Below are 9904 nucleotides of genomic sequence, written 5' to 3'. Positions count from 1 at the left end.
AAAATGTTGGCTTCCTTTATTTCCCCAAATATACACATAGTTTACGGTGGCTCGCATATTCCCATTGCAGTGCTCTATTCCCAGAGAAATATTTTTCTTTGAGGGACCCTCTCTCTGTTATTTAGGTTGACAGTCACAAAGGATTTGCTATTTGAACAATATTGGCATTGCATGTTATCCAGTATACACTGGGAAAATAATGTGCCCTCATGTGCAGATCCATGAGACTTTGTGGCCATCAGATTATGAGCCATGCATGTATGTATTTATTTGTTTTTGAGGCAGAGTCTCACTCTGTCGCCCAGGCTGGAGTGCAGTGGCATGATCTTGGCTCACTGCAATCTCCACCTCCCAGGTTCAAGTGATTATCATGCCTTAGCCTCCCAAGCAGTTGGGACTACAGGTATGTGTCACCACACACGGCTAATTTTTGGATTTTTTGCAGAGACAGGGTTTCACCATGTTGGCCAGGCTGGTCTCAAACTCCTGAGCTCAAGTGATCCGCCTGCCCCGGCCTCCCAAAGTGCTGGGATTACAGACAGGAGCCACAGTGCCTGGCCCATGCATGTACTACTAATGTTGAAGTGATTTAACAAATATCAGTGAAGTGTATCACTCATAGGTACAAAATATCATGCCAATTGACCTCTATGAGCTGTCCTAAGCCACAGCCTAGAGATTAAAGTCCATTTCAAGATTCAACCAAAGCCAACTCATAAACAAGAACACGTAAAAGACAGAAAAACCTACTACCTGCAGGCTGAAACTGATGCTGTGACATGACACAGGCCTGTCATGGACTGTCAGAGCATGGCACAGGCCTGTGTCATGTTCCCTAGATTTCTGACTACCAACTAATTATTGCTGATTCTAATAAGGTCAGGATTTGACCCTCTATGCACTGAAATTGGAACTGCAACTTTTAAAATGGAAACACTGCTTCTCACCTCTCCTCCCTAGACTCCATTTCACAGAGGAAACCATCACAGGGAAAGAAAGCTCTTGTTTTTTCTTCCTTCTTTGCTTTTTTGCTTTGCTTTACCTACTTTCCTTCCTTCCTTCCTTCCTTTTTCCCTCCCTCCCTCCCTCCTTCCTTGTTTCCTTCCTTCTTTTTTTTTTTGACAGGGTCTCACTCTGTCACCTAGGCTGGAGTATAGTGGCACAATCTTGGCTCACCGCAACCCCTGCCTCCCAGGTTCAACAATTCTCCTGACTCAGCCTCCCAAGTAGCTGGGATCACAGACTTGTGCCACTACACCAGGCTAAATTTTGTATTTTTAGGAAACACAGGGTTTCACCATGTTGGCCAGGCTTCTTTCTTTTTTTTTTTCCTTTTCTTTCCCATCCCTCCCTCCCTCCTTCCTTCCTTCCTTCCTCTCCTCTTTTTCTGTATTTTTCTTTCTCTTTTCTCTCTTCCTTACTTTTCCCTCATTCCTTCCCTCCCTCCCCCCACTCTTCTTTCCTTTCTTTCTCTCTCCCTCCCGACTTTTCCACTTTTGGCTGTGTTGAATTTGTTGAGTCATGATGAACAAGGAAAAACTCCGATAATAATACTATTATCTAAGGTAAAACTGTTCACAAGGTTGCCACATTTCATAATTCATTCACAATGATCCTCGATCTCGCAAAAGCCTGGAATTTATTTCCTGTTTGGATAGGGCGGGGAAGCTACTGTGGCCAGGCTCCAACTCCTCCCACTGCAGCCAGCACCAGCCTTCTTAAGCAGGACGGGGCTCACGCCTGCAATCCCAGGACTTTGGAAGGCCAAGGCGGTCCGTCACCTGAGGTCAGGAATTTGAGACCAGCCTGGCTAACACGGTGAAACCCTGAATCTACTAAAAATACAATTCGCCAGGAGTGGTGGCGGGTGTCTGTAATCCCAGCTTCTCGAGAGGCTGAGGGAGAATTTCTTGAACCTGGGAGACAGAGGTTGCAGTGAGCCCAGATCGCATCACTGCGCTACAGCCTGGGCGACAGAGCGAGGCTCCGTCTCAAAAACAACAAAAAAAGCAGGACGTGAGACTTCTACCTGCTGACGCAGAATCATTTCTGCACCAACCATGGCCACCTTTGTGGAGCTCAGTACCAAAGCCAAGATGCCCATTGTGGGCCTGGGCACTTGGAAGGTAAATATGCAAATCTTTGCACACCCCTCTTCTCTGTAGGGGCATTAGGCTGTTTTCTCTTCCTGCATTCAGCCAGGAAAGCCTGGGGATCCGGCAGGGGTTTGGAGAGATGAGGTTCAGTCCTGGAGCCGGGACTCAGGTTGCTTTATTTTCTCAGAGCTGATTCAGGCTGCGTAGCTCCAAAGCTGGCTTTTCACAGCAGTGAGGAGAGTTTCTTTAGTAAGTATCAGATTTCAAGCAGCAGTTGGCCTTAAAACTGTTTTCCAGGGAAGTTTCTCTCTGGCTCTAGGACACTTAATTGGGCTTAACATTTTCCCGGAGTCTTGGCTGTGAGTTTGTTGTGGGCTGGGTGGTTGAGGAGAGGATGAAAACCCGGAAGTCCCTGGCACCCCTCTGCAGATGGTGTGGGAATTGGACTAGCAGCATCTGTCAGACTTGAGAGCTTGTTAGAAATGCAGAGCTGGCCAGGCGTGGTGGCTCATGCTTGTAAATCCAGCACTTTGGGAGATGGAGACAGGAGGATTGCTTGAGCCCAGGAGCTGGAGAACAGCCTGGGCAACATGGCAAGACCCCATTTCGACAAAGAATAAGTAAATTAGCTGGGCATGGTGGCATGCACCTGTAGTCCCAGCCACTTGGGAAGCTGAGGTGGAGATTGAGAGTCGAGCCTGAGAGGTCAAGGCTGCAGTGAGCGGTGATTGTACGACTGCACTCCAGTCTGGGCAACAAAATTAGAGCTTGTGAGAAAGAGAAGAGAGAGAAGAGAACGGAAGAGAAGAGAGAGAAGAGAACGGAAGAGAAGGAAAGAGAAAAAAATGCAGTTTCGGGCTCCACCCCAGGCTACCTCATGGGCATCTGCACTTTAACAAGATCCCTAGGTCGTTCCTGGACACAGTGGAATCTGCAACATGCTGGGACTGCAGAGAGCCTGGGCTGGGAGTTGTGAACTCCACCTGGCTGTGTTAATGTCAGCTGGCAAAACAAGGTAAGGCACAGCCAGGACTCAGTGAGGCAGATTCCTGAGCCTCTCTTAGGCCAAGTTTGAAGTTGTTCCATCACCACCTCACTCTGCCTTCTTTGCCATTTCCATCCATGATAGCAATACCCTAACTAGTGACTAGAAGAAGCAGACTTTGGAGTTCCTCTTCTCTCCTGTCCCTCATGGCTAGTCTCCCTGCTGAGTCTCTTTCCTTCTGTGCACCCTGATTTTTCCCCTCTCTTGTCCTGGGCTGGAGGGTAGGACCCTCTGTTGCAGCACTGGGTCATTCTCTTGGTCCATCCGCGTGCACAGATCAGTTCCAGCTTGATTCATGCACAGCGTCTCTTGCTTGAATAGCAAGGTTTGCCCAAAATCAGAGCTTCAATCTATATAAACGGAACAAATAATCACTTCCAGATCGCTGGGGAATCGGCTCACCCTGGGTAAGTTTTCCAGACAGTTTCAGAATTTTGGAATTAAATGTGAGAACTAGGAAGGGAGCCGTCTTCAGCACGTGGGGATGACAGACTGAAGGATTATGAACTTAGCAGTGGAGGTGCAAAAGGGTGTAGCTTAGCAGCTGGGGGTACAGGGGTGCTTCTGGGTGGCTGGCAGCAGCCCATTTCTTGTCCCTGTGGTAGGACAGCTATGCATCTCTGTTTTGTGTACTTTTCAATGTTTGTTATCTCACAATAGAAGAGGTTTAAAAAACTATTTTGTCAAGAGATCAAGTTTTAAGTGCTTTTCCCCCATCATTGGCTTGACTGGGTTAGAACAAAATGCGGTAATTCTAATACTATTTCTTTTCTTCTTTCCCCTCTTTCTCTCCTCTCTCTTCGTCTCCCTCTCCCTCCTTCCCTATTTCTTCTTATAGGAATGGAAAAGAAGCTCTATTCCTATAAGGTTTTGTATTTCTCCTTTTTTTCTGAAACTATCATTGTATAACGGACGGGCTCTGCTGAGACTTACTGCGTGTCTGGTGATGTGCTGAAAACTCAGCATTCATTGCAGCATGTCATTGCCACAAAGGCCTCATGAGGCTGGTGCTATTCTTTTTCCCATTTTGCAGACAAGGTTTAGAAAGATTGAATCACCTGCTTAGGCCCACTCACCCAGCTAAGTGTTGGAATCTGGACTGATGCTGTAATGACCGTTATCCAGCACCCTATCGCCGTGTGGGGATGTTGCTGAAAATCCCTCTGGGTTATTTAGAGTCGAGCTTTCACCTGGGTCTTCAGAAAGCTGCAGTGGAGCCACCTGCACTCCCACACACCTGAGGACATTTCAGGACTAACCTGCATGAGAAGGGAACTGATCTTTAGCTAGGATAGGACATAAGGCCATAATCATACAATTAATTCACTTTCCTTCTTTTCTTTCGAAAGCTTTTCTGAAGTGTGTATCCTCCCAGATATCCCCTGGCAAATGAGACCCCAGTAAGGCCTTGGTTGGGAAAAACTGGGCAGCCTGTTGAAGGCGGTCTGGGGATAAGAGAATATGATAGTTGCTGAGTGTGGTGTAATTCCAGCTACTCGGGAGGTGGGAGGATTGCTAGAACCTGGGAGTGTGAGGCTAGCCTGGGCAACATGGGAAGACGCCATTTCTTACACACACAAAAATACATGTGTGATGGGCTTTCCTTCTACCTTTCAGTCTCCTGTCGGCAAAGTGAAAGAAGCTGTGAAGGCGGCCATTGACGCAGGATATCGCCACATTGACTGTGCCTATGTGTATCAGAATGAGCATGAGGTGGGGGAGGCCATCCAAGAGAAGATCCAAGAGAAGGCTGTGAAGCGGGAGGACCTCTTCATTGTCAGCAAGGTACACGTGGCGCATGTGGTGGGAGGGCTTCACTTCAAGGCAGGCAGAAGTATCTGGGCCGGGTCAGCAGCAAGAACGCTGTCAGCCGTTTCTACATGTACTCTTTCCCCCAGCCCTTTTCATCTCTGCCTTGATAACATCCATGGATACAATGATATTCGCACTCCATGCTGTTATTGAGATTCAACATGTTGCTGCTGCCTCACCTGCCTGTGGGTTGGTTTTCCCACAGTGGGCTTGGCTCCAGGGAGCCCTGTGCTGTTCTGGATCTCCCTGTTCCCCATCAGAGGCAGAGGCCAAGGGTGCAGCCAGGCCTTGATCTGCAGCCTGCCTGGCAGCACTGTGCCCCTGAGGTTCTCAGCCAGGGGGCATTTGGGAAAACAGTAGGGGCATTTTTTTTATTGTCACATATGGTATTCTTTGTTCAGTCTAGTAAAAGGTGAGGTATACAATGTTATAAAGAAGAAGGGGATGTTGGGTTTGAGGAGGTTGAGAATCACTGGATCACTATTATACACGACTTGCTGATAAAACGCTGGTTCTAGGTACTTGGGAAATGCATGCATCTGGTGGGACAAATAGACCCCACTGTGTAGTAGCCAAGACTGGATAAAGCCCTTGTAAAGTTATGTCTTGGGGCCTGATAGGCTTGCTAAGGGACCTATTAGATAGGTCAGATAAAGGGCCATCTGCTCCCAAAGGCCTAAGTATGCTTGACATTTAAAAGCTAAACACAAGTCCTGTGCTGAGAGCCGACAGCTGAGGAAGGGACTGACACAGGTAAACAAATATCAAATCTGTGACCACATTTACTAAAGGATCTGAGAGACATATAGAGTACTAGGACAGTTGAAAAAAGAAAATTGCTTTTAACACTTAAGACATGTCATGGCCAGGCACAGTGGCTCACGCCTATAATCCCAGCACTTTGGGAGGCCCAGGTGGGCACATCACGAGGTCAGGAGATTGAGATCATCCTAACACGGTAAAACCCCATCTCTACTAAAAATAAAAATTAAAAAAATTAGACAGGTGTGGTGGCAGGCACCTGTAGTCCCATCTACTCAGGAGGCTGAGGCAGAAAATTCGCTCAAAAACCAGGAGTCAGAGGTTGCAGTGACCCAAGATAGCACCATTGCACTCCAGCCTGGGTGACAGAGCCAGTCTCTCTTTCTCTCTCTCTCTCACACACACACACACACACAGACACACACACACACACAGACACACACACACACACACACACACACACATGTAATTGATGTGTTAAGCCCTGGTGATCTTCCACACTGCATCATGGTTCTTAATCAGTTTTGTTATAAATGGCCTGTGTCAGGTTAGATCAGGGTGCAAATCAAAAAGCAGACACAATGAGTATGATGTGGCCTTTCGTTTTCCCAGTATTAATGGCTCATTGCCACACTCTTTGCAGTTGTGGCCCACTTTCTTTGAGAGACCCTTCGTGAGGAAAGCCTGTGAGAAGACCCTCAAAGACCTGAAACTGAGCTATCTGGATGTCTATCTTATTCACTGGCCACAAGGATTCAAGGTTTGAGTGACTCCCTTTCTTAGCCTCTAGTTTCTGAACAGATGCCAGAAAATAGGAGCTGCACCAGGGCTGGGGGGCGGTGTGGACAGGAGCAGGAGGCTTTGTGCTTCATAATTGGGAATGGCAGGTGGTCAAGAAGAGACCTTGGATCAGAAAGACACTGGCCTGGAAGGGAGGCTGAGGCCATGTGTGCTGCTGAGCTGACCACATGCCTGAGTTTTCTTGCAGTTATGTCTGAGAGAAGCCATGATTTCTGACAGCCCAGACAAGTTGCAACTGCCACCTTTGTCTTGATTCCATGCCCCAGGGTTGCCCTCCCAGGAAATCTCTTGGGTTACTCTTGCATAAACATATTCCAGGGCTTAATTATCTTATTAAGCAAAGCACACCCCAGGAGTGGCATCTTGGAGAAAAGCCCAAGTATGGTGATGCTGGAAGGTAGCCAGCACTCAACGTGGCACCCATTGCCAGGGGCTCTGCTCTTACTGCTCCTGAGGGTTGGGAGAGACAGATTTCCAGCTCTCTCCCCTCCTAACCAGCTGGGGTGATGATGGCTTGCCATCCCTAACTCAACACCTCTTCTAGAGGCTGCAAGGATAGAAGTTGGTCACCATCTTCCCCAAGAAAATCACTCCCTGGAGATCCACTCCCTGGAAATCAAGTAATATTGAAATGAAAGTTTGCCGTGGGGTGTATATGGGATCTAGGTGTATGAGGTTAATGTCCATGGTGATAATGGTGGCTTCTGGAATGTACTAATGGCAGATCATAAAGTCAATCCAGTAGTTTCTAAAATATAAGGATTAACATGCTACAGTAGATATGGAGATTTTATTTAAAGTCACATTCTTGTAGTATGTACTCCAGAGCTTGAAAAAGTGGTATGCAGTTGTGGTATTTGGCAAGAGTCAGGATCCTGAAATGTTGTTTAATAGAACCAAGTGTCCTGATGCAGATTCCAGTAAACTTTGTATTCTGTATTTACAGTCTGGGGATGACCTTTTTCCCAAAGATGATGAAGGTAAAATGATAGGTGGAAAAGCAACGTTCTTGGATGCCTGGGAGGTAGGTTTCAGCTTCTTCTAAAGTGCTGGGAGAGAAATCCTCAGTTATCCGTGAGACTTCCCATTGATTTGAAAGAGGCCATGTACCTGATGCTTTCTAATTTCATCATTGTGATTCTCTAGCTCTTCTAATTTCTTCCTCATCACCTTTGGCTTTTGGGTGCATCTGATACTGTTTATATTTCAAGGCTAATACTGAGTCTTCAAATAAGACTGGAAATACAATGTACCCCACTTTGGGGAATACACATACTGTTCTCAAACCAGGGGGAAGTATTTGGAACAAGGAGTTTGGGTCTGCGTTTGCACATAGCATCTGAATAACCTAGGGTAAGTTTTTTAATTCTTGTAGGCCTCAGTTTTCTCTTATTAAAAAAAAAGTCTTATAATACATACTAATATTATATATCTTTCAGGGTGTGGTGGAGATTGAGATGGTTTTCATGCCAGGAACATTAGTCATAAAGCCCATTATATCATACAACCCTATGAGGCAGGGTTAACATCCCCATTTACAAATCATGACATTTGAAACCTAGATTGGTTGATGACTTGCCCAGATAATATCACAATGTGTGTGGCAGAGCTGGTTGGACCCAGACTCATCTGAATCACAAGTCGAACCACCAAAGCCATCAGCACAGTGGTTGGCAGGCAGTGAACACACATCCAGAAATCAGGGAGCCTGACTGCCCTGCTTCTCAGATCAAATCATGACTTGTTTCACATCATTCATATTCAAAATTGAATTAAGGAATGAACGTTTTCTCTGGTCGTTTTTTATTATACCATGATATTCCTTTGCAAATGCTAGTAGAGAACAAAGTGAGGAATAAGTTATAAATGAATAGTGACATATGACTCCAAGAGTTAATCTTGTTATCTTGGCAGCCATCTGTGTAGGGGTGCATGTAGTAGCAAGTTTGTATTGTGTTGTACAAGTGAAAATATATTAAGCCTCACCTTTCTGAAATGCTTAGATTTCAGAAAGGTGAGGCTTAATATATTAATATTTTAATAAGATTCAATAAATGTAGCTTTTTTGTGTGTGTACTGCTTGTTCAAAAGCATTAATCCACAAGAATAGCATTCTTTTTTTGAGATGGAGTCTCACTCTGTCGCCCAGGCTAGAGTACAGTGGCACAATCTTGGCTCACTGCAACCTTCCTCTACCGACTAAAGCCATTCTCCTGCCTCAGCCCCCCAAGTAGCTGGGATTACAAGCGTAGGCCACCACACCTGGCTAATTTTTCTATTTTTAGTAGACACGGGCTTTCACCCTGTTGGCCAGGCTGGTCTTGAACTCCTGACCTCAGGTGATCCATCAGCCTCGGCCTCCCAAAGTGCTGGGGTTACACGTGTGAGCCACCACACCTGGCCATTTGCATTACATTTGATAAGATTTTTTTGCCCTAGCTCCTATGATGATATTAAGTATGGCAAGTATGGCAATGTAGCCTGCTTCTCACAGTGTTACGTCTTCTGAATGAATACAAGAATGACTGCTAAATAAAACATTTGAAAGGCATGAAAATATATCAGTGATCAAGGTCAGAGGCTCTGATTTGAAAGGAGCAGGCATGAATATGTAACCATTGGATGTTTACGTAGATCCACAGCCAGTGCAGTAGAAGCCTCATTGACTATCCTGAAGCAGAGAGGAGGAAAAAATGTATAAAGAAGTCAAGTTCTAATACAGGCAAATTCACCTGACCTATGATGGACAAAAACTTTTATTTTATCTAATTGCCTAGTCAGAAGTTTTGGGGAATCTTATGATTTCACAGCTTCTTAACTCTACTGCCCAGTTTGAATAACTTAATCTATGCTAGTGGTTCTTAATGTTGGCTATGCATTAGAATCACCTGATGAGTTTAAAAATCCCAATGTCTAGGTTGCAACTCAGACAAATCAGTAAGAAACTCTGGGAGGTGAAACCCAGCATGGGTGATTTTAATTTAGAGAAAGTCTTGCTCTGTTGCCTATGCGGAGTACAATGGCATGATCATAGCTCAGTGCAGCCTCGGACTCCTGGACTCAAGCAATTCTCCCAAGTAGCTGGGATCATAGGTACAAGCCACCACATCCAGCTAATTAAAAACAATTCTTTTTTTTAGTCGAGACGGAGCCCTGCTATGTTGCCTAGGATGGTCTCGAACACCTGGCCTCAATCAGTCCTCTTGTCTCAGCTTCCCAAAGTGCTGAGATTACAGTCATGAGGCACTGTATCCAGCCAGCATTTTTTAAAGCTCTCTGGTGGTTCCAAATTGTAGCCAAAGCTGAGAAGGGCTGGATAAAGTGTTCCCTGAACATGTCATGCTCATCCCTGCCTCTGAGCCTTTGCTCCTTCCTGTCTTCCTGTCTC

General features: G+C 45.8%; 1 protein-coding gene across 2 annotated transcripts in view; it reads left to right on the top strand.

The window, feature by feature from the left end:
- The first annotated feature begins 1689 nt into the window (after nt 1-1689).
- Nucleotides 1690-9904, top strand: part of AKR1B10 (aldo-keto reductase family 1 member B10) — a 14033-nt gene continuing 5818 nt past the window's right edge. Inside the window, exons 1-4 of one of the 2 annotated variants that reach the window (XM_017532626.2) lie at nt 1690-2126; nt 4759-4926; nt 6359-6475; nt 7463-7540. In XM_017532626.2, the coding sequence (XP_017388115.1) occupies nt 2061-2126; nt 4759-4926; nt 6359-6475; nt 7463-7540 (429 nt within the window). In that variant the 5' untranslated portion in view covers nt 1690-2060. Of the gene's footprint in view, nt 2127-2923; nt 3112-4758; nt 4927-6358; nt 6476-7462; nt 7541-9904 lie in introns of those variants that run through there. The other variant, XM_037739980.1, reaches the window with a different exon arrangement.

This window comes from Cebus imitator, unplaced genomic scaffold (assembly GCF_001604975.1).
Source record: "Cebus imitator isolate Cc_AM_T3 unplaced genomic scaffold, Cebus_imitator-1.0 Scaffold77, whole genome shotgun sequence".
NCBI classification, from domain to species: domain Eukaryota; kingdom Metazoa; phylum Chordata; class Mammalia; order Primates; family Cebidae; genus Cebus; species Cebus imitator.
The sequence above is the reverse complement of the archived record's forward strand: the minus strand, read 5'-3'. Positions and strand labels throughout refer to the sequence as shown.